Source organism: Symphalangus syndactylus, chromosome 8 (genome assembly GCF_028878055.3).
Source record: "Symphalangus syndactylus isolate Jambi chromosome 8, NHGRI_mSymSyn1-v2.1_pri, whole genome shotgun sequence".
NCBI lineage: Eukaryota > Metazoa > Chordata > Mammalia > Primates > Hylobatidae > Symphalangus > Symphalangus syndactylus.
In genome coordinates, this window is record NC_072430.2 from 104,743,391 (window position 1) to 104,768,282 (window position 24,892).

Below are 24,892 nucleotides of genomic sequence, written 5' to 3' on the forward strand. Positions count from 1 at the left end.
TTGCTGGGTTTGATTTGCTAATATTTTCATTAAAATTTTTGTGCTATGTTCATAAGGGATGTTGGTCTTTAATTTTCTTACAGAAACCATTGATAGGTTTTGACAAGGGTTATGCTGGCCTCATGAGATGAGAAGCATTTGTCTTCCTCAATTTTTGAAAGAGTTTGTACAATTGGTAGTTTTTCATTAATGTTTAATAGAATTCACAAGAGAAGTAATTCAGGCCTGGAGTTTTTAATTATGAATTTAATTTTTAAAATAGATATGGGGCTTTTCAAGTTTTTGGTTTCTTTTCAAGTCAATTTAGAAAATGTTTGTCTTTCAAGAAAATTACCCATCTCATCTAGTCAGTAAAGTTTATTGGTATAAAGTTGCTTATACTATGCTTTTCTTATTCTTTTTTTTTTTATTATTATACTTTAAGTTCTAGGGTACATGTGCACAATGTGCAGGTTTGTTACATATGTATACATCTGCCATGTTGGTGTGCTGCACCCATTAACTCGTCATTTACATTAGGTACGTTTCCTAATGCTATCCCTCCCCCCTCCCCCACCCCACGACAGGCCCTGGTGTGTGATGTTCCCCATCCTGTGTCCAAGTGTTCTCATTGTTCAGTTCCCACCTATGAGTGAGAATATGTGGTGTTTGGTTTTCTGTCCTTCCAATAGTTTGCTGAGAGTGATGGTTTCCAGCTTCATCTATGTCCCTACAAAGGACATGAACTCATCCTGTTTTATGGCTGCATAGTATTCCATGGTGTATATGTGCACATTTTCTTAATCCACTCTATCATTGTTGGACATTTGGGTTGTATACATTTGGATTGGTTCCAAGTCTTTGCTATTGTGAATAGTGCCGCAGTAAACATACATGTGCATGTGTTTTTATAGCAGCATGATTTATAATCCTTTAGGTATATACCCAGTAATGGGATGGCTGGGTCAAATGGTATTTCTAGTTCTAGATCCCTGAGGAATCGCCACACTGACTTCCACAATGGTTGAACTAGTTTACAGTCCCACCAACAGTGTAAAAGTGTTCCTATTTCTCCACATCCTCCCCAGAACCTGTTGTTTCCTGACTTTTTAATGATGGCCATTCTAACTGGTGTGAGATGGTATCTCATTGTGGTTTTGATTTGCATTTCTCTGATGGCCAGTGATGATGAGCATTTTTTCATGTGTCTGTTGGCTGCATAAATGTCTTCTTTTGAGAAGTGTCTGTTATCCTTCATCCACTTTTTGATGGGGTTGTTTGATTTTTTCTTGTAAATTTGTTTAAGTTCTTTGTAGATTCTGGATATTAGCCCTTTGTCAGATGAGTAGATTGCAAAAATTTTCTCCCATTTTGTAGGTTGCCTGTTCACTCTGATGGTAGTTTCCTTTGCTGTGCAGAAGCCCTTTAGTTTGATGAGATCCCATTTGTCCATTTTGGCTTTTGCTGCAATTGTTTTTAGTGTTTTAGTCATGAAGTCCTTGCCCATACCTATGGCCTGAATGGTATTGCCTAGGTTTTCTTCTAGGGTTTTTATGGTTTTAGATCTAACATTTAAGTGTTTAATCCATCTTGAATTAATTTTTGTATAAGGTGTAAGGAAGGGATCCAGTTTCAGCTTTCTACATATGGCTAGCCAGTTTTCCCAGCACCATTTATTAAATAGGGAATCCTTTCCCCATTGCTTGTTTTTGTCAGATTTGTCAAAGATCAGATGGTTGTAGATGTGTGGTATTATTTCTGAGGGCTCTGTTCTGTTCCATTGGTCTATATCTCTGTTTTGGTACCAGTACCATGCTGTTTTGGTTACTGTAGCCTTGTAGTATAGTTTGAAGTCAGGTAGCGTGATGCCTCTGGCTTTGTTCTTTTGGCTTAGGATTGTCTTGGCAATGCGGGCTCTTTTTTGTTTCCATATGAACTTTAAAGTAGGTTTTTCCAGTTTTATGAAGAAAGTCATTGGTAGCTTGATGGGGATGGCATTGAATCTATAAATTACCTTGGGCAGTATGGCCATTTTCACAATATTGATTCTTCCTACCCATGAGCATGCAATGTTCTTCCATTTGTTTGTGTCCTCTTTTATTTCATTGAGCAGTGGTTTGTAGTTCTCCTTGATGAGGTCCTTCACATCCCTTGTAAGTTGGATTCCTAGGTATTTTATTCTCTTTGAAGCAATTGTGAATGGGAGTTCACTCATGGTTTGGCTCTGTTTGTCTGTTGTTGGTGTATAGGAATGCTTGTGATTTTTGCACCTTGATTTTGTATCCTGAGACTTTGCTAACGTTGCTTATCAGCTTAAGGAGATTTGGGGCTGAGACGATGGGGTTGTTTAAATATACAATCATGTCATCTGCAAACAGTAACAATTTGACGTCGTCTTTTCCTAATTGGATACCCTGCATTTGTTTCTCCTGCCTGATTGCCCTGGCCAGAACTTCCAACACTATGTTGAATAGGAGTGGTGAGAGAGGGCATCCCTGTCTTATGCCAGTTTTCAAAGGGAATGCTTCCAGTTTTTGCCCATTCAGTATGATATTGGCTGTGGGTTTGTCATAAATGGCTCTTATTATTTTGAGATACATCCCATCAATACCTAATTTATTGGGAGTTTTTAGCATGAAGCGCTGTTGAATTTTGTCAAAGGCCTTTTCTGCATCTATTGAGATAATCATGTGGTTTTTGTCTTTGGTTCTGTTTACATCCTGGATTACATTTATTGATTTGCATATGTTGAACCAGCCTTGCATCCCAGAAATGAAGCCCACTTGATCATGGTGGATAAGCTTTTTGATGTGCTGCTGGATTCAGTTTGCCAGTATTTTATTGAGGATTCTTGCATCGATGTTCATCAGGGTTACTGGTCTAAAATTTTCTTTTTTTGTTGTGTCTCTGCCAGGCTTTGGTATCAGGATGATGCTGGCCTCATAAAATGAGTTAGGGAGGATTCCCTCTTTTTCTATTGATTGGAATAGTTTCAGAAGGAATGGTACCAACTCCTCTTTGTACCTCTGGTAGAATTCAGCTGTGAATCCGTCTGGTCCTGGACTTTTTTTGGTTGATAGGCTAGTAATTATTGCCTCAATTTCAGAGCCTGTTATTGGTCTATTCAGGGATTCAACTTCTTCCTGGTTTAGTCTTGGGAGGGTGTATGTGTCCAGAAATTTATCCATTTCTTCTAGACTTTCTAGTTTATTTGCATAGAGGTGTTTGTAGTATTCTCTGATGGTAGTTTGTATTTCTGTGGGATCGGTGGTGATATCCTCTTTATCATTTTTTATTGTGTCTATTTGATTCTTCTCTCTTTTCTTCTTTATTAGTCTTGCTAGTGGTCTATCAATTTTGTTGATCTTTTCAAAAAAACCAGCTCCTGGATTCATTGATTTTTTTGAAGGGTTTTTTTGTGTCTTTGTCTCCTTCAGTTCTGCTCTGATCTTAGTTATTTCTTGCCTTTTGCTAGCTTTTGAATGTGTTTGCTCTTGCTTCTCTAGTTCTTTTAATTGTGATGTTAGGGTGTCAATTTTAGATATTTCCTGCTTTCTCCTGTGGGCATTTAGTGCTATAAATTTCCCTCTACACACTGCTTTAAATGTGTCCCAGAGATTCTGGTATGTTGTGCCTTTGTTGTCATTGGTTTCATAGAACATCTTTATTTCTGCCTTCATTTCGTTATGTACCCAGTAGTCATTCAGGAGCAGGTTGTTCAGTTTCCATATAGTTGAGCGGTTTTGAGTGAATTTCTTAATCCTGAGTTCTAGTTTGATTGCACCGTGGTCTGAGAGACAGTTTGTTACAATTTCTCTTCTTTTACATTTGCTGAGGATTGCTTTACTTCCAACTATGTGGTCAATTTTGGAATAAGTGTGATGTGGTGCTGAGAAAAATATATATTCTGTTGATTTGGAGTGGAGAGTTCTGTAGATGTCTATTAGGTCTGCTTGGTGCAGAGCTGAATTCAATTCCTGGATATCTTTGTTAATTTTCTGTTTCATGGATCTGTCTAATGTTGACAGTGGGGTGTTAAAGTCTCCCATTATTATTGTGTGGGAGTCTAAGTCTCTTTGTACGTCACTAAGGACTTGCTTTATGAATCTGGGTGCTCCTGTATTGATTGGATGCATATATATTTAGGATAGTTAGCTCTTCTTGTTGAATTGATCCCTTTACCATTATGTAATTGCCTTCTTTGTCTCTTCTGATCTTTGCTGGTTTAAAGTCTGTTTTATCAGAGACTAGGATTGCAACCCCTGCCTTTTTTTGTTTTCCATTTGCTTGGTAGATCTTTCTCCATCCCTTTATTTTGAGCCTGTGTGTGTCTCTGCATGTGAGATGGGTCTCCTGAATACAGCACTCTGATGGGTCTTGACTCTATCCAATTTGCCAGTCTGTGTCTTTTAACTGGAGCATTTAGCCCATTTACATTTCAGGTTAATATTGTTATGTGTGAATTTGATCCTGTCATTATGATGTTAGCTGGTTATTTTACTCGTTAGTTGATGCAGTTTCTTCCTAGCCTTGATGGTCTTTACATTTTGGCATGTTTTTGCAGTGGCTGGTACCGGTTGTTTCTTTCCACGTTTAGTGCTTCCTTCAGGAGCTCTTTTAGGGCAGGCTTGGTGGTGACAAAATCTCTCAGCATTTGCTTGTCTGTAAAGTATTTCATTTCTCCTTCACTTATGAAGCTTAGTTTGGCTGTATATGAAATTCTGGGTTGAAAAATTCTTTTCTTTAAGAATGTTGAATATTGGCCCCCACTCTCCTCTGGCTTGTAGAGTTTCTGCCAAGAGATCTGCTGTTAGTCTGATGGGCTTCCCTTTGTGAGTAACCCAACCTTTCTCTCTGGCTGCCCTTAACATTTTTTCCTTCATTTCAACTTTGGTGAATCTGACAATTATGTGCCTTGGAGTTGCTCTTCTCAAGGAGTATCTTTGTGGCGTTCTCTGTATTTCCTAAATTTGAATGTTGGCCTGCCTTGCTAGGTTGGGGAAGTTCTCCTGGATAATATCTTGCAGAGTGTTTTCCAACTTGGCTCCATTCTCCCCGTCACTTTCAGGTACACCAATCAGACGTAGATTTGGTCTTTTCACATAGTCCCATATTTCTTGGAGACTTTGTTCATTTCTTTGTACTCTTTCTTCTCTAAACTTCTCTTCTTGCTTCATTTCATTCATTTGATCTTTAATCACTGATACCCTTTCTTCCAGTTGATAAAATCGGCTACTGAAGCTTGTGCATGCATCACATAGTTCTCGTGCCATGGTTTTCAGCTCCATCAGGTCATTTAAGGTCCTCTTTACACTGTTTATTCTAGTTAGCCATTTGTCTAATCATTTTTCAAGATTTTTAGCTTATTTGTGATGGGTTTGAACATCTTCCTTTAGCTCAGAGAAGTTTGTTATTACTGATTGTCTAAAGCCTTCTTCTCTCCACCTGTCAAAGTCATTCTCCATTCAGCTTTGTTCCGTTGCTGGCGAGGAGCTGCATTCCTTTGGAGGGGAAGAGGCACTCTAATTTTTAGAATTTTTAGCTTTCTGCTCTGGTTTCTCCCCATCTTTGTGGTTTTATCTACCTTTGGTCTTTGATGATGGTGACGTACAGATGGAGTTTTGGTGTGGATGTCCTTTCTGTTTGTTAGTTTTCCTTCTAACAGTCAGGACTCTCAGCTGCAAGTCTGTTGGAGTTTGCTGGAGGTCCACTCCAGACCCTGTTTGCCTGGGTATCACCAGTGGAGGCTGCAGAACAGCAAATATTGCAGAATGGCAAATGTTGCTGTCTGATCGCTCCTCTGGAAGCTTCATCTCAGAGGGGCACCCGGCCATATGAGGTGTCAGTCGGCCCCTACTGTGAGGTGTCTCCCAGTTAGGCTACTCAGGGGTCAGGGACCCACTTGAGGCGGTAGTCTGTCCATTCTCAGATCTCAAACTCTGGGCTGGGGGAACCACTACTCTCTTCAAAGCTGTCAGACAGGGACGTTTAAGTCTGCAGAAGTTTCTGCTGCCTTTTGTTCAGCTATGCCCTCTGCCAGAGGTGGAGTCTACAGAGGCAGGCAGGCCTCCTTGAGCTGCAGTGGGCTCCACGGGCTTCAAGCTTCCTGGCCGCTTTGTTTACCTACTCAAGCCTCAACAATGGCTGGCACCCCTCCCCCAGCCTGGCTGCTGCCTGGCAGTTCAATCTCAGACTGCTGTGCTAGCAAGAGCGAGGCTCCGTGGGCGTGGGACCCTCTGAGCCAGGCGCGGGATATAATCTCCTGGTGTGCCATTTGCTAAGACTGTTGGAAAAGCGCAGTATTAGGGTGGGAGTGACCTGATTTTCCAGGCGCCGTGTGTCAAGGCTTCCCTTGGCTAGGAAAGGGAATTCCCTGACCCCTTGCACTTCCCAGGTGAGGCGATGCCTCACAGTGCTTGGGTTCACACTCCGTGGGCTGCACCCACTGTCCTGCACCAACTCTCTGACAAGCCCCAGTGAGATGAACCTGGTACCTCAGTTGGAAATGCAGAAATCACCCGTCTTCTGCATCGCTCATGCTAGGTGCTGTAGACTGGAGCTGTTCCTATTTGGTCATCTTGCAACCTCTCTTATTCTTTTAATGACTGTAGCATCTGTAGTGAAAACCTTTCTTTCCTGATTTTTGTAATTTGTATGTTTAATCAAACTAGCTAGAGGTGTGTCAATTTTATTGTTCATTTAACAAACTCAGCTTTTGGCTTCATTGATTTTGTTTTTCTCAATTTTATGTTTTATATTTCATTGGTGTCTATTTTTAAATTATTTCCTTTCTTGTATTTACTTTTAAAAACAGATATATAATTCACCTAACATAAAATTTCTTATCACATGAAATTCACCCTTTTAAACTATACGGTGCAGTGGTTTTAGTATATTCACAAAGCTTTGAATCTTCACCCTGTTCAATTCTAAAATATTTCAATCTCTAAAAGGGACTCTCATATCTATAGCAGTCACTTCCCATTCTCCACTCCCCTAGCCCCTAACAACTGCTAATCTACTTTCTGTCTAAATGGATTTGGCCATTTTGGATATTTCATATGAATGGAATCATAAAATATGTGGCCTTTTGTGTCTGGCTTTTTTCACTTAGCGTATTGTTTTCAAGGTTCATTCACGTTGTAGCACATATGAGCATTTCATTACTTTTTATGGAGGGACAATAATTCTGTTGTATGGATATACCATGTTTTGTTTATCCATTCATCAATGGACATTTGTGTTATTTCCACTTTTTGGCTATTATGAATAATGCTGCAATAAACATTCATGTACAAATTTTTGTGTGGACATACATTTTCAGTTCTCTTGAATATATGCCTAGCAGTAGAATTGCTGGGTCATCTGGTAACTCCATGTTTAACCTTTGGAGAAACTGCCAAATTGTTTTTCCAAGCTTCTGCACCATTTTACATTCCCACCAGCACAGTATTTTGACACTGATTTCTCCATCTGCTCACCAACACTTGTTAATAATTATCTATTCTTGTGAGTATAGCCATCTAGGAGTATGACGTAGTATCGCATTGTGGTTTTTATTTGTAGTTCCCTAATAATTAATGATGTCAAGTGTATTTTTATGTACTTATTGGCCATTTGTGTATCAGGATCATTCTCTTTTGATTATCTTTTCCACGTGAGTTTAAATCATGTTTCTCTATTGCTTCATATATTGGATAATATTAGATTGCACCTGGGTATTGTGTATCCCTTGTTGGAGAAAATGTAGATTCAGTTATGCTCTCCCAAAGAGTTTTGATGTTTCAATTTTAATAGCCAGTAACCTTGTCTGAACCCAAAATAAGCAACATCTGAAATCTCATTTTAGTTGTTTTATCCTTAGATAGGCTGCTTCGAATCTTCCTCATATATATGGGATTCCGAGGTCAGCTAGATATTTGGTGCGCATTTATACACAAAATTTGGGGCTCTCCTCTCTACCTGTCTTATCTGACATTTCCCCCCCATCACTTTACAGCTGTTATAGTTGCCCTGAATTCTAACCTGGAACCAATAAGACTGTAGGTTTCTAACTTTTTTTGAATGTGGCACCAGCTGAGGCTGTAAAACAATGGGAAACTCACTCTTCTTCCAAGTGTCGGCACCCCCTTCGTTAGCTCTCTACTTGCTTTTTGTCCATTCACTAACTTCTAGTAGTTGTTTTTTTAAATATTTTGTCCAGAATTTATAGTCATTATGTTAGGTAGGGTTGGTCTGATAGTAACTTTTAGCCATTACCAGAAGCAGAACCTCTCTGTTTATTTTTGTTAACTTGTTTCCTCAAGTGGTATAGAAATTTCCACCCAACAGCTATTCTACTGGTAGTTGCCTTTAAATTTCTCGTAAATATTTATCAGAAATATTTTATTCTTCTTATTAAAAATTATTTTAAAATATCTGTGATTTCCTTGGAATACAAGACAGCTCTTTACTGTTTGTGGACGATATTACTCTTCATTCTTTGAATTCAAATATGTCAGTTTATCAAATTATTTCTGTGGATTTCGGTCTGTTTTCTTCCCATAGATTTAATTACTCTAGGAATAATGATTTTAGGGTACTTGGATGCCTTTTGGAAACATAGCAAACTTATTTCACACATAATTTTATATACAATTATATTTTCTAGAAACCAAAGGAAGATTTTTGGGTATTACATAGAATTAATTTTATGAAAAGTATAAATATTATACATGGCTATTTGTAAGTACATTTGAACTTTTTTCATTTCCTTAATAGTAATCTTCAAATAGCACAAGAAGTGAATATATAAATTATCTTCTTTTGGGGCCACTGTGACTAAGGGGTTAAGAAGCATTCCTGTTTCCTTCCAAGTTCTGTTCTAGTAGGAACTACTCATTTCCTACCTTTAAGTGTCTTCATTGAACTTGAAAAAGTACCAGGTGGATTTGTGGTTCGATCTTAAATAGAATATAGAAATAACTGTCCATGCATTTAAAGAAAATTTATAAAATACATAATTTCTCATTTCCTTCCCACTTGCCTTTAGGGTTCCATTAACTTCAAATGATGATGAAGATGATGATAAAGAGAAAATGCAGTGTGACAACAATATTAAATCAAAGACATTACCTGATATTCCCTCTTCAGGATCAACAACACAACCTTTATCAACTCAGGATAATTTGGAAGTGTTATTTCTTAAAGAAAATAATCAAAATGTATATGGATTAGATGATTCAGAACATATTTCTTCTATAGTTGATGTACCTCCCAGAGGTAAGATTGTTTTAAAAATTCATTTTGAGTATTTGTATTAGTTACATTCATCAGATGTTCTTCCTGAGGGCAATTATGTATAACAGTTAATAAGTTAGCTCTCTTATGTTGCAGATTTGCTAACTTCTGCCATTTAAAACTGCTGGTGATAGATTTAATTTTAAAGTAAATATGCTGACAAACATCAGATCCACAGTGGCCTAATACTGTTACTCTGGAAGAAATATTTAGAAATAAATGGACCTAATGAGCTTTTCTTGATATCTTAGCTTATGATTTGAAAGATACCATATATTTACTTAGTTTTACCCTCTTTTTTCGTAGATATGATATCTTAGCTTATGATTTGAAAGATACCATATATTTACTTAGTTTTACCCTCTTTTTTCGTAGATATGAAAATTGGGGGCCTAGATAGGTATAGAGACTCTTTCAAGATCATCACCAATTAATTAATGGTAAAGCAAAAACTTGAGTCTGGGTAATGGTTGAGCAAGAAAAAAGATGGCATTTACATTTTATTTACATAGTATTCCTAAATGATAATCTGTGGTGTAGTCTGGTGCTTACAGATTTGCCATAGATTTTCAGACTGGGATATGGAACTATAACAATTTTGAATTTAGAGCTTAGAATTGTTTTTCCTTTCTGAAAATGTGTGTGTGTGTGTGTGTGTGTGTATGTATGTATATGTATGTAATATATACACATACATATATACATATATACACACATATATATGGTATACATATAATGTATACAGTATACATATATACATGTGTGTATGTATTTACACACATACAAACATATTAATATATGTATATATAATTTATAGAAATTTTAGCTGATAGCAATCCTTTTCAGAGTTATCACTATTATTTGGGTTCATTTGCTGGCCTCCTTCCACTCTAGAAATGTATGCTAATGGCTCTACTGTTGGCTGTACTCCACCCTACTGTTGGGGCTGAGGCAGAATTCTCAGCATATATTTTCTGTAGATACAAATGTAAAATGTGATTTAGGAGTACTCATCATTTCTAACTGATTTTCTTATAAGCATAGATTCTTAGTAATGTTAGGATCTAAGCAGAACACATTGTCAGAAATTATATCTGTGAAACAGCTTGATTTCGAATCTAATTTGTTTAAAGTAACTTATTTATTTCATTACTTATTTCTGAGTTTTGTTTTCCTTTTCTTAATAGAAAGCCATTCCCACTCAGACCAAAGTTCTAAGAGTTCTCTAATAAGTGAGATGAGAAACGCCCAATCTATTGGCCACAGATGGGAGAAACCATCTCCTAGTAATGTGACTGAAAGGAAGAAGCGTGGGTCATCTTGGGAATCAAATAATCTTTCTGCAGACACTCCCTGTGCAACAGCTTTAGATCAACAACACATTTCAAGTCCAGAATTAAATTGCAGTGATGAGATAAATGGTCATACTAATGAAACAGATACTGAAATGCAAAGAAATAAACAGGATCTTCCTGGCTTATCTTCTGAGTCTGCCAGAGAACCTAATGCAGAGTGCATGAATCAAGTTGAGGATAATGATGACTTTCAATTGCAGAAAACTATGTATGATGCTGACATGGATTTAACTGCTAGTGAAGTCAGCAAAATTGTCACAGTTTCAACAGGCATTAAAAAGAAAAGTAATAAAAAACCAAATGAACATGGAATGAAAACTTTCAGAAAAGTGAAAGATTCCAGCTCTGAAAAAAAGAGAGAAAGATCAAAGAGACAGTTTAAAAATAGTTCAGATGTCGATATTGGGGAAAAGATTGAAAACAGGCCAGAAAGATATGATGTCCTGGATGGCAAAAGGGATGCAGAAGATCCCGGTTTTATTTTCAGTAATGAACAGCTGGCTCAGGTGAATGAACTGAAGAAAATGACCCTTCAAACTGGCTTTGAACAAGGTGACAGAGAAAATGTACAGTGTAATAAAAAGGAGAAAAGAATAACAAATGAGCAAGAGGAAACATCCTCTTTATCCCAAAGTTCAGGTAAATTTCACCAGGAGAGTAAATTTGATAAGGGTCAGAATTCCCTAACTTGTAATAAAAGTAAAGCTTCTAGACAGACATTTGTGATTCACAAATTAGAAAAAGATAACTTACTCCCAAACCAAAAGGATAAAGTAACCATTTATGAAAACCTAGACGTCACAAATGAATTTCACACAGCCAATCTTTCCACCAAAGATAATGGAAATTTATGTGATTATGGGACCCACAATATATTGGATTTGAAAAAATATGTCACTGATATTCAACCCTCTGAGCAAAATGAATCAAACATTAATAAGCTTAGAAAGAAAGTAAACCGGAAGACAGAAATAATTTCTGGAATGAACCACATGTATGAGGATAATGATAAAGATGTGGTGCATGGCCTAAAAAAAGGTAATTTTTTTTTCAAAACCCAAGAGGATAAAGAACCTATCTCTGAAAACATAGAAGTTTCCAAAGAGCTTCAAATCCCAGCTCTTTCTACTGGAGATAATGAAAATCGATGTGACTATAGGACCCAGAATGTGTTGGGTTTGCAAAAGCAGATCACCAATATGTACCCAGTTCAGCAAAATGAATCAAAAGTTAATAAGAAGCTTAGGCAGAAAGTAAATCGGAAGACAGAAATAATTTCTGAAGTGAATCATTTAGATAATGACAAAAGTATAGAATACACAGTTAAAAGTCACTCACTCTTTTTAACTCAAAAAGATAAGGAAATCATCCCTGGAAACCTAGAAGACCCAAGTGAGTTTGAAACACCTGCTCTTTCTACCAAAGATAGTGGAAACCTGTATGATTCTGAGATTCAAAATGTTTTGGGGGTGAAACATGTCTATGATATGCAACCTTCTTGTCAAAATGATTCAAAAATAGATAAGAAGCCTAGATCAAATGTATATCAAAAGTCAGAAATAATTCCTGAAACCAACCAAATATATGAGAATGATAACAAAGGTGTACATGACCTAGAAAAAGATGACTTCTTCTCTCTGACCCCAAAGGATAAAGAAACAATTTCTGAAAATCTACAAGTCACAAATGAATTTCAAACAGTTGATCTTCTCATCAAAGATAATGGAAATTTATGTGATTATGACACCAAGAATATATTGGATTTGAAAAAGTATGTTACTGATAGGAAATCTGCTGAGCAAAATGAATCAAAAATAAATAAGAAGCTCAGGAATAAAGTGAATTGGAAGACAGAAATAATTTCTGAAATGAACCAGATATATGAGGATAATGATAAAGATGTACATGTCCAAGAAAGCTGTACAAAAGATCTTGATTTTAAAGTAAATAAATCTAAACAAAAACTTGAATGCCAAGACATTATCAATGAACACTATATGGAAGTCAACAGTAATGAAAAGGAAAGTTGTGATCAAATTTTAGATTCCTACAAAGTAGTTAAAAAGCGTAAGAAGGAATCATCATGCAAGGCAAAGAACATTTTGACAAAAGGTAAGAACAAACTTGCTTCACAGTTAACAGAATCTTCACAGACATCTATCTCCTTAGAATCTGATTTAAAACATATTACTAGTGAAGCAGATTCTGATCCAGGAAACCCAGTTGAACTATGTAAGACTCAGAAGCAAAGCACTACCACTTTGAATAAAAAAGGAGATCTCCCTTTTGTGGAAGAAATAAAAGAAGGAGAGTGTCAGGTTAAAAAGGTAGATAAAATGACATCTAAGTCAAAGAAAAGGAAAACCTCCATAGATCCTTCTCCAGAGAGCCATGAAGTAATGGAAAGAATACTTGACAGCGTTCAGGGAAAGTCTACTGTATCTGAACAAGCTGATAAGGAAAACAATTTGGAGAATGAGAAAATGGTCAAAAATAAGCCAAACTTTTACACAAAGGCATTTAGATCTTTGTCTGAGATACATTCACCTAACATACAAGATTCTTCCTTTGATAGTGTTCGTGAAGGTTTAGAACCTTTGTGCATTTCTTCTAGTAAAAATGTGATAATAAAAGAAAACTTTGCCTTGGAGTGCTCACCAGCCTTTCAAGTAAGTGATGATGAGCATGAGAAGATGAACGAGATGAAATTTAAAGTCAACCGGAGAACCCAAAAATCAGAAATAGGTAGGTTAATAATCATTATGAAATGATAAAGTTTTAGAAGTGTTTTGTTTTTTTGTTTTTTTTTTTTTTACTTAGCCAATGAAGTATTTTCTAACTGGTATTTTTATGGAATTTAAAAACAATATATAACTGAGTACATGATCCATAGAAATAGCATGAAGGAATAAAGAAAGTTTCATACTTTGGGAAATAACAGTGAGAGTATCTTGGACATTTACAACTACAAATGGATTTGGCCTTTACCACAAAGTTGCCTAATAAAGACCATAGGGAAATAATTTGCTTTTTCATACATCTGAAGGAAACTGAATGTTTTAAATGTATATAATAATGAATTGTACTGGTTTTTATTTTACTGAAGACAGTTGCATGTTTCTTGAGGGTGAGACTCTTTCCCCATTCAACAACATATATGTAATGTGATCAAACCCTTCTGGATATTATAGAGGACTGAAAAATAAACAATACCAACCCCCTTTCCTCAGATTCCGTGTATGTAACAAACATCATGGTGAGATGGAATAAACGATTCTTTAAGCACATGTATTATGCTAAGGGATATAATGGGGAGTAATTTTGACTAGAGGAATCTTCAAACACATCCTTAAATAGGTAGCATTTTAGGCCCTAAAGGATAAGTAAGATTTTTACCTGTAGTATTTACTTTTTATTTTTTTCCCAGTTATTAAAATAGTACTCATTGCAAAAAAATCAAAAGTAGAGAGAGTCAGAAAAAGGGAGGGGGAAAAAATCACCTGGGAGAACTTTAGTCCATTTGCCATGTGCATGCAGACCCAAATCTATGGAATTTTAAATATATATTTGAAGTCATACTATATATAACACTACTTATCTCATTTTTTTTTCCTTAACAGTGGATCCTAAAAATATTCTTTTGCCATTAGAAATTTTGTAACATTAAACATTCCTATACCAATTAAAAATTTTTACTGAGAGCCTATTATTTCAATATATGTGTGTAGATCCCTAAGGTTTTGGTGGGTAAGTCAATTCCAGGTAAAAGCACACTGAAGCAAAAGAATTACAAAGGTTTAGAGTTGCAGGATTTGTTAGAGGACTGGTGAGACATTTTTTATCTCTGTGCTCCTCATGGTGCCTTACACAGAGTGAGTGATCAATGGCATATATGTTGAATGAACTGTAATTTGTGTGCTTCCATGAAAAGAGTTGAACTAGGATGAACTTTTGGGAGCCATATGTGATTTCAGAATAAAAAAGTTGCAGGCTACTTTGACAGTTTGTTTCAAATGTTAGTCTCTTTCCTCTCAAAATTGAATCAAGATTTAAAATTTGCTGCAGTGATTTGCAAACCACTATATAGCTCATATCTATTTGTATCTCTATATACTTTTAAAAATATTTGTGAAAAATAATATTCTTTTCAGGCGATAGACCATTACAGGACTTGACAAATACCAGTTTTGTTTCAAATAACACTGCTGAATCTGAAAATAAGTCAGAAGATCTATCTTCAGAACGGACAAGCAGAAGAAGAAGGTGTACTCCTTTCCATTTTAAAGAACCAAGCCTCAGAGGGTAAGTATTTCAAATAATTTTAGTATGCCATTATAAAATATATCCTTAAAAAAATTTCTGCCTGAATTAGTATTTGAGCACTTCTGATAATTCAATAAAATGTATATTATTGATATGTAACAACCACAGTATGATTTGGGTAAGATCTGAAGAAATATGTCCTTTGGACAGGCTATTTTTAGGGGGTTGGAGGATTGTCTGTATTTAAATTGATTTACTTTTGGTTAGTTCCCAGTTATACTACTGTCATATTTTAAATTGTAACCTGACACTTATAATTTTTAAAATTTGTGGCCTGTGATTTGCAAGCTATTTTTGTTACCCCATTTGTTTATTTCCTACCTTGTTCCCTAGAAGTCAAAGTGGTTTATGTGTCCTTTACTCTCAAAGAATAACAGTCCTTTCTCTTTATTTTTGTAAATTTCAAACATACCCCAACAAAGAGAATAGTGCCCTCCTCCAATTTATCCATTCCTCAGGTTCAACAGTTATAACACTTTGTCGTATTTGCTTCATCTATCCTTTTTGTTGTATTTTAGAGTCTCAAATATTGAGTCATTTAATTCTTAAAACACTTCTATATGTCTCTCTCTAAAAAGTAAGAATTTAAAGTTCTTAGCAAAACTAGACAACAATGATCACATCTAACAAAAAAGAATGATTCTCATGAGTATTTTAAAACAATAACCAGCAGATGGCAGTAATATAAGGCAGGGTAAAAGAAAATTAAAAGTGAAATTAAGGACCAAGGGGCCTTTCTTTTTTTTTCTTTCTTTTTTTTTTTTTTAAACGTCTATTGAGAGATATAATTCACACAATTTAAACTGCACAATTTAGACCAGATGTGGTGGCTCACACCTGTAATCCCAGCACTGTGGGAGGCTGAGGCAGGTGGATCGCATGAGGCCAGGAGTTCAAGACCAGCCTGACCAACGTGGTGAAACCCCATCTCTACTAAAAATGCAAAAAGTAGCTGGGCATAGTGGTGCGCGCCTGTAGTCCCAGCTGCTTGGGAGGCTGAGGCAGGAGAGTCACCTTGAACCCAGAGGCAGATGTTGCAGTGAGCTGAGATTATACCACTGCACTCCAACCTGGGTGACAGAGTGAAACTGTCTCAAAAAAGAAAAAAAAAAGTGTACAATATTCTGGTTTTTAGTATATTCATCAATATGTGCAACCATTACCAGAGTCAATTTCAGAACATTTCTTTACTTAAAAAGAAACCCTGTACCCTTTAGTTATCACTTTCCTATCCTCCCAATTCTAGGCAACCACTAATCAACTTCTTGTCTCTCTAGATTTCCCTGTTCTAGACATTTCGTATGAATGGAATAATAGAATATGTGGTCTTTGCAACTGGCTTCTTTCACCCAGCATGTTTTAAAGTTTCTTTCATATTGTAGCATGTATCAGTATTTCATTCATTTTTATGACTGGATAATATTCCATTGTGTAGATATACCACATTTTGTTCATCCATTTGTCCTTTGATGGACAATTGGGTTGTTTTCATCTTTTGGCTATTATGAATATGCTACTATGAACATTCTTTTGCAAGGTTTTGTGTGTAAAGTATTTTTTTTTTCTTGGATATATCCCTAAGAGTTGAATTGCTGAGTCTGTTTAATTGTTTGAGGAACTGCCAAGCTGTTTCCAAAACTGCTGTACCATTTTACATGCTTACCAATGATGATGATTTTTAAAAATTTCTCCTTATCCTTACCAACACTTGTTTTTCTATGACTGATTCTAGCCGTCCTAGTGGGTATGAAGTGATATTGCATGGTGGTTTTGATTTGCAATCCCCTGTTAACTAATGATGTTGAGTGTCTTTTCATGTGCTTACTGGTCATCTGTGTATCTTCCTGGAGAAATGCCTGTTGAGATCCTTTGCCCATTTTTCAGTTGGGTCATTTGCCTTTTAATGAGTTGTAAGTTAAACTTTATTTTGAACTAATTTTAGACTTATGGTAAAGTTGTAAAAATAATACAAAGGTTTCCCATATGGTCCTCTCCCAGCATTCCTCAATTTTAATGTCTTATGTGCTCACAGTAAAATTATCAAAACTAAAGAATTAGCATTGGTACAATACTATTAACAAACTATAGACTTTCACTAACGTCACTTTCTGTTTCAGAATTCTATCTGGAGTCCCACATTGCATTTAGTTGTTGTTTCTCCTAAGCATCCTCCAACCTATGACAATTTCTCAGTCTTTTCTTTTTTTCTGCCTTCGACACCTTTGAAGACCACTGGTCAGTTTATTTTGTAGAATATCTCTCAGTTTGGGTTTGTCTGATGTTTTCTCATGATTGCAATGCAATTGTGCTTTTTTGGCAAATATTTCACAGAAATTATATGTCCTTCTTGCCTCATTTCAAGGCTTCATGATGTCAACATGTTTCATTACTAGTCATGTTAGCCTTGATTCCTTGGTTAAGGTGGTGTCTGCTGGGTTTTTTAACTGTGAAGTCACAATCTTTTCCTCTATTGTTAATGAACATGGGAGGGAGATACTTTAAGTCTATATATTCCATTTCTCAAACTTTCACCCACTAATTTTAGCATCCATTGGTGGATTTTGCCTGCAACAGTTACTACTGTGGGTACTACTAGCAGTGATTTTTGATTTCTCCCTTTCCTTCTACAGTAATTGGAATTCATCTGTAAGGAAGAGTTGTCTTTTCTATAGATAGATATAGATATAGATATAGACATAGATCATGGATATCTCTTTTGTTCTATAGATGAAAGTCCAATACCATCAATATTTATTTTGTTGCTCAAGTTATTCCAACTTTGACCACTAAGAGTTCCTTCAGGTTGGCTTCCGTGTCCTTTTGACATGACTTCATACTATTTGGAGCACTTTCTTACTTTCTGACACACAGCATGTTCCAGGCTCACCCTAGTGAGAAGTGCCAGAATCAGGCACTTCTTTGAGAAGCCTGGTTCCCTTAATTAAAGAATTTTGCTTAGAAACCCAGATCTGAGCACTAGGTATGCTCATTGCTTATATTGTGTTGTGTTAGTTATCTATTACTCCATAACAATATTCTCATAATCCTAGTGGCTTAAGTAGCAATCTGGACGCAGCTTAATTGGGTGCTCTGCTTAGGGTCTGACAAAGCTGCACTAAAGGTGTCGTCCAGGCTGGTTCTCATCTGGAGGCTGTGCTGGGGAAGAATCTGCTTCCAAGTCACACAGGTTGTTGGCAGAATTCATTTCCTTGTGGTTCTGGACAGAGTGCTTCATCTTCTTCTTGTTGACTAGAGGCTGTCCTTAGCTTCTTGCCACACGGCCTCCTTTACAGCATGGCCACTTAATTCAAAGCCAGCTGTGGAGAATCTCTAGAGCAAGTCCTCTAGCAGGATAGAGTCTTATATAACAAAATGTCATCTCGGAAGTGAGACATCTCATCACCTTTGCCAGTGGTCTCCTTGTTTATTGTAGAGGATCTATAGTATGTTTTAATGCCTGGTAGGGCTAGTATCCTCTCATGGTTTTTCTTTTTCATTGTTTCCCTCACTGTTCTCGAATGTTTGTTGTTCCAAATGAATCTTAGGATGGTATTGACTTGTCTGGCTCAGTTTCATATCCTTGGCACTGTTGACCTTTGGGGCTAGATATTTCTTTTATGGAAGGCTGTCCTGTGTATTGTAGGATGTTTAGCGGTATCCCTGACCTCCATCCACTAGATGTCAGTAGCACCCTCACATTTATAACAACCAAAAATGTCTCCATATGTTGCAAAATTTCAACTGGGAGGCAAAATCATCCTGAGTTGAAAACCACTGGTCTACAAGTATTTTCTTTGTTGCTATTATATATGGACATGTAACTGATGCCCAATGTTGTTCATATATATGAAAGCTGTTGAATTCTGTGTCAGTTTGTATCTTGCTACTTTCTGAACTCTGTTATTCTCTTATCTCACTGATTGTCTTGAGTTCTCCAGGTATAGTATGATATCATCTGAAAATAGAGATAGTTTTACTTCATTACCCCGTTTGTATGCCTCTTACTGTTTTTATATTAGCATTGGCTAATAATTTAGGTACAATGTTAAATTAGTAGCAGGAATAGTAGGCATGCTTGCCTTGTTCCTGATTTTAGTAGAAATACTTCTGTTGAAGTATTTTTGTCTCTCCATTAAACAAGATACTTGCTGTAGGATTAAGATATGTACATAATTTACTAAGAAGATGCCCCTTGATGCCTATTGAGTGTTTATCATGAATGATTGTTGAATTTTGTCAAAAGCTTGTTCAGCATTTATGAAGATAATAATATACTTTATTTCCTTACATGTATTAACATGGCATCTGTTGATGAGTTTTCTAGTACCGAACTAACCTTGCTTTCCTGGAATAAATCTCACTTGGTCATGGAGTATGTTTTTCATAATGTGATGTTGAATTGAGTTTGCCAAAATATTTTGTTTAGAATTTTTATATCAACATTCATAACTGATGTGAGTCTATAGTTATCCACCTTTGAATTGTCTTTATCTGGCCTAGGTATCATATTAAGGGAATCAAGAAAGTCACTGTCTTGGTTCCTTTAATGAAATAATTTATATTTCATTATAATTGATAGTGCATTATAATTTATGTTTATAATTATTTGTATGTTATATAATTTTAGAACATTGGGACTCTCTGGTTTTTGTAAGTTTGTTAGCATCCCCCTCTGAAACCATCTGGACCTACTATTGTTTTGTGTGGGATAGTTCCTTAATAACGTTGACTATTTTTTGTGTGTGTGAAAATTAGTCTGTTTAAGCTTTTTTGCTGTAATGGGGTCAATTTTTGTTATTTGTATTTCCATAGGAAATTATCCATTTCATCTAAGTTTTCAAATTTATTTGCGTAAAAGTCTGCAAATTATCTTTTATGAATTAGACATGTAAATTAATTTTAAATCTTTTTTCCCATAATTATTTTACCTATATCACTTATTATTTTTTGTGTTTGTTCTTTTTCTCTTTTTCTTGATCAAATTAGGTAGTTTATTTATTAAGTTTTCCAAAAAATCAGGACTTTGATTTATTAATTGGATCTGTTTTTCTGTTCTCTACTTCGCTGATTTCTGCTTCATATTTATTATTTCCTTCTTTGTGTTTTCTTTGATTTACTTTATTGTTGTTTTCTCATTTCAATTTATTGTTTTTATTCTTTCATTTATATAGATAACAGTGTTTTATGGCCAGGCACAGTGGCTCACACCTGTAATCCCAACACTTTGGGTGGCTGAGGTGAGAGGATCACTTGAGCCCAAGAGTCCGAGACCAGGCTGGGTAACACAGGGAGACCCTCACTCTACAAAAAATTTAAAAATCAGCCAGGCATGTTGGCATGTGCTTGTAGTCCCAGCTGCTACTAGAGAGGCTGAGGTGGGAGGATAGTTTGGGCCTGGTAGGTCGAGGCTGCAGTGTGCCATGATTGTGCCACTGCACAGAGAAAGATCCTGACTCAAAAAATTAAAAATAAAAATAAGTAAATAGAACACAAAAAACAAATTTTTTTTAAAAAGTGTCTTTTGCAATCAGTTTTTCTCTGATCAGTGCTTTCAGTGTATCTTCATTCTGATACATAGTGTTTTCAATGTCGTTTTTAAGTTTCTCCTTTTCTTCAGGAGTTATTAGGAGGTTTTAAAAATTCCAGGTAGATGAAACTTTCTGGTTTTTTGTTTTTATTTGTAAATCTTGTTTTATTGCATTTTGGTCAGAAATTATTTATTGTAATATTTCTGCTTTATGGAAATTGGAAATTGCCAATATTTTCTTTGTGACCTACTATAGGATCAGCATTTATAACTGTGCTGTGAGTGCTTAAATGTGTATTCTCCATAATCAAGGTCTGAAGTTTGATATATATCCATAAGATTTACTGTATTTATTATGTTGCTTAGATCTTCTGTCTCTTTACTTATTTTTTGTAAATAAGTGATCTGTTTTGTACTAAGGTTATACTAAGAGTGGTATATTAAAATCTATTGTGTCCTGTGTTTCCATGTATCTCCTGTAGTTTTTGCTTTAGAAAGGTGGTTGCTCTGCCTTTTGCTATGTAAATATCATAATTGTTACTTATTCATTTTGGATTATGGCCCTTATTATATTAAAAATGCCCTCATTTGTCATGTTCAGTGCTCTGGACTAAAGACTTAAAGTCTTTAAGAGATAAAGACTTTAAAAACATATTTATGTGACCTTCCTGATAACTCCTACCACTCCTATCTTCAATACCTGTGATGATCATTCCATAATAGCAAGCAGCTTTAATTAGGATGTACTTTCATGGGAGCTACTAGAAGCTGTGATACACCTAGTGCATACCATTTCCAATCCAAAAAGAAGGAAGAAAAAAAAGTGGCAACTGGATGGTCATCACTCAGAATTTATACTAAATGTTGTGGCTTTTAAAAATTTTACCAACTAAGCTGTATAGCAAATCATCTGCATGCACTGTACATCTAAACTAAAATAGAACATTATTTCCTCACAGCATTTTGCTATGTTTTATTTAGAATAGGTACTTCTTTTGAAAGGATTAATTAAACTCTATCTAATTACCCAAGGCAGTGGTATCACACTGGCTCTGAAGAGGAGTACAAAGGAGTGAAAGAGACCTTTCCACCTAATCTTGTATACCTTTTTTAATTTGGGACCATGTCTATGTGTTTCATCTAAAAACCACACTTACACACATGCATGTAAAATATAACTAAACTCCATATCTTGAAACGTGATGTATTAGGTGCAGGAATCTACCCTCTTACTGAAAAAATAAAATTATTGGGTAAAATACTAAGAAAACATACCTTGAACGCATTTCCTAGCTAATGACTATTAGCTAACCAACATTTCTTTTAGTAGGAAAGTAAGAAAAGCTCAGATCAAAGATCAGATGATAGCAGGAACTCAGAGGGGAACTGACCTTATCCTGAAGATATTTGTCTAACTAGGTGAACCTAAACATTGCATTCACAGCCCTATGGGGCTAGGGACAGAAGACAAATCCTAGGGTTTATCCAAAATAAGGAGTCTAATAGATCTTCCATAAAGTTGATCTACTTTCTCAGTAGAAGAGCAAACTAAAAATAACCTCCCCACTAGCTTGCTCAGCCCCAGGGAATAACTTGGGTGCTGAGTTAAGGAGGAAAAAAATCTTTCCTTAGAATCCATAACCAAAATACAGCCTTTATTGCAGATTATAGCTGGAATTCACAATATTTTGAAATTAAGCAGAGGATTTAGTATAATTAGTGCATGAACTATAGTGCCCTATTGTCTATTAGAAGCAAATATTTTGTAGGGAGTTGTCCATCTCAAACCTCAACATGTTTTGCACAGCCAAAGTTCCAAGGAAAATGAAGGGCTACCTCATAGTAAAGAAAAACATTACATACACAGGGAACAAGGTATCAGCAGAAACAGCAATCAGACACAGAATATAAAATGTTTAATGTTTCAATAAAGGAGAGGCTTGAAAATGAATGAAGATGTTGAGTGGAAAAAGTCACAGAAAAACACCTACAGTACGATTCCATTGATATAAAGATATCTATCAAACATAGATAAAACCAAACAATATACTTTTTAGGAGAGCAATACACAAGTGCTTAAAACAAAACTATAAAGAAAGGAGTGATAATACAATTCAGGATAGTGGTCCCTTTTTGGGGGAGGAGAGGGATGTGATCAGAAAGGGGCACACTGGAGGTGTAATATTTTGTTTCTTAACCTGGGTATAGGAACATGAGCACTTACTTTGTTTTTAAATTGTATATTTTCACATGTTCTTGAACATATGCTAAATTTCTAACAAAAAGGAACTGTGTAATAAACACATAATATATAAAATCTATGTTGATTAATTTTTCTTAAATATTTGAAATGAATTATTTGAAATACTCTGATAGTGAGAACTGTAAGATTTAAGAAAAATTAGAGTATTTCAAATATTTAACAAAGCTTATGGTTTGAGGAAACTTCTTTTCTACTGATATGATGAAACAATTTTCTTCTCCATGCTTCACAGCAAAAGCATTAATTTTGGGTTGTTATTAATCTTCCTTTTTTTCTACTTTGCAGCAAGATGAGAAGATGAAGTGAATTTATGGATTCTGGTTTTTCTGAATTTTCAAAGCATAAGGAATCAAAACAGAAATATAACCAGTATCAAGAAGATAAAATGCTTGATGAAAAGGTTTTGTTTTGTTTGGCCTTTCATGGAGTGTTGATTTGTCCATTCTTAATGTTTATTAATAGATATATGTGCATAAAATAGCTATTTTGTAACATTAAACTTTTTGAGTCATTTTGGTCATCATATAACTTATCTTCTTGTTTATTTAAGCTTCTTTTTACCTAGTAGCCTTTAACCAAACAATAGCTATTAACCTTTTAACCAAATAAAATGTGTTAATACATACCTTTGCATTGGTTATCTTGTATACTAGGTTGTCTTGTTTTGCTGTGTGTTTTTAACCCATTCAATATATGTGGACATCTAAAAGGGTTTAAAAGCCACCTCCTGCCCTGGCCCGTTTTCTCTCCCTTCATTCTTCTGTTTTCAGAAATACACGTTGAATGTCAGCTTCTGTATTACTTCTATTATATGTAATCTGATGACTCAGAGGAGGAGATTAACCTTTCAGGCTCTTTTGAATTTGGTTTTTATAACTTGGTTTGATCACTTACTCTTCCAGTAATAAGTAGTAATAAATCCTGTTCATATCTGAGATCAATACACAGTTTATTGAATTCAAATGACTACTCAAACTCTATTCCACCTAGATGGAAAACTTTTTTAGACAATATCTGACCACTAACGGGGTGGGCCCAGAAATCTACATCTTAATCAGATGCTTCAGGTAAGTCTGTCCGAGGGTTGTCCTAGTACCACGCTTTGAGAGACTGCAGTAGGGGTATAGAGTGCTGGAGGGGTTTAGTCAATAGCTCTAGTGAAGGATGGATAGTTTTATTCAAAGAATCTCAGTTGATGAATGAAGAAGAAATGATAGAATTAGAAAAATTGCAACCCCCTATTAAAACTACTGCTTAGGCAATGCTCAACAATGGATGTAAAACAATTAGGTGAAATGTTGATGGAGAAATTCATTACAAAGGAATAGCCCTCTGAACCCACGGATCAATGTTAGCATCATTACAAATGAAACAACCAGACATCATATACTTCCTGCTGTGCTGCAATATTAATTATATGGTACCACCTATGAAGTGTTCTTGCCCTCTCCCCCAAAAGAAATTGAACCTGAATTTAATCAAAGCTTTAGATCTAGTATTTAGTGCATAGGAAATAAGTAGAGTAGAAAAACAACACCAGGGAGAAGCAATTAGCCACATTCAAAAACTGGTTCATTTCAATAGAACAACTGACCTGGTTTCTTCTTCAATGTGTTAACAGTGTTAAAAAGTCTGTTTTAGATCAAAAGAGACTGATGAGACCACATGCAAATACATTGCACAGCTCTTGTTTGATTCAAAGGAGTCAAGTGTAAAAGACATTTTTTAGACACTGTGAAATGGCATTGTGGCTGACTAAAAGGATGTGTTTTTGAAGTATTTAGGGCTAAAATATGTCCAGGATTGGCTTTTAAATACTACAAATAATGGAGTATGACAAAACGTTGACCATTGTTAAAGCTCAATGCAGGGCAGTTAGATGCCAGTTGCACTCTTTTATGTGCAAAGTTTGGAAAATTTCACAATAAAATTTTTGTGTTTACATAAATGAAATAACATGGGAAAATGTTCTAAGGTATGGCAAGTGAAAAGAAGCCTGGAAAATAACTAGTTTAATCCCACTTAAGTTTTTAAAGGTGTTAAACTACATGTTTCAAAAAGTAAGGATAGACTAAAAAAGTGAATGGTGGTAAGTTCTAAGTTGTGGGCTTACAGGTGATCTTTATTTTTATGCTTTGCTGTATTTTCCAAGTTTTTTTTTTTTTT

The 24,892-nt window shown here is 35.6% G+C and overlaps 1 protein-coding gene across 3 annotated transcripts in view; it reads left to right on the forward strand.

The window, feature by feature from the left end:
- SGO2 (shugoshin 2) overlaps positions 1-23,351 on the forward strand; it is a 58,145-nt gene extending 34,794 nt beyond the window's left edge. For all 3 annotated transcript variants that reach the window (XM_055290144.2, XM_055290145.2, XM_055290146.2), the window contains exons 6-9: positions 9,011-9,240; positions 10,446-13,358; positions 14,765-14,915; positions 23,012-23,351. In XM_055290144.2, coding sequence (XP_055146119.1) covers positions 9,011-9,240; positions 10,446-13,358; positions 14,765-14,915; positions 23,012-23,027 — 3,310 coding nt within the window. In that variant the 3' untranslated portion in view covers positions 23,028-23,351. The remainder of the gene's footprint in view (positions 1-9,010; positions 9,241-10,445; positions 13,359-14,764; positions 14,916-23,011) is intronic.
- Positions 23,352-24,892: the final 1,541 nt, after the last annotated feature.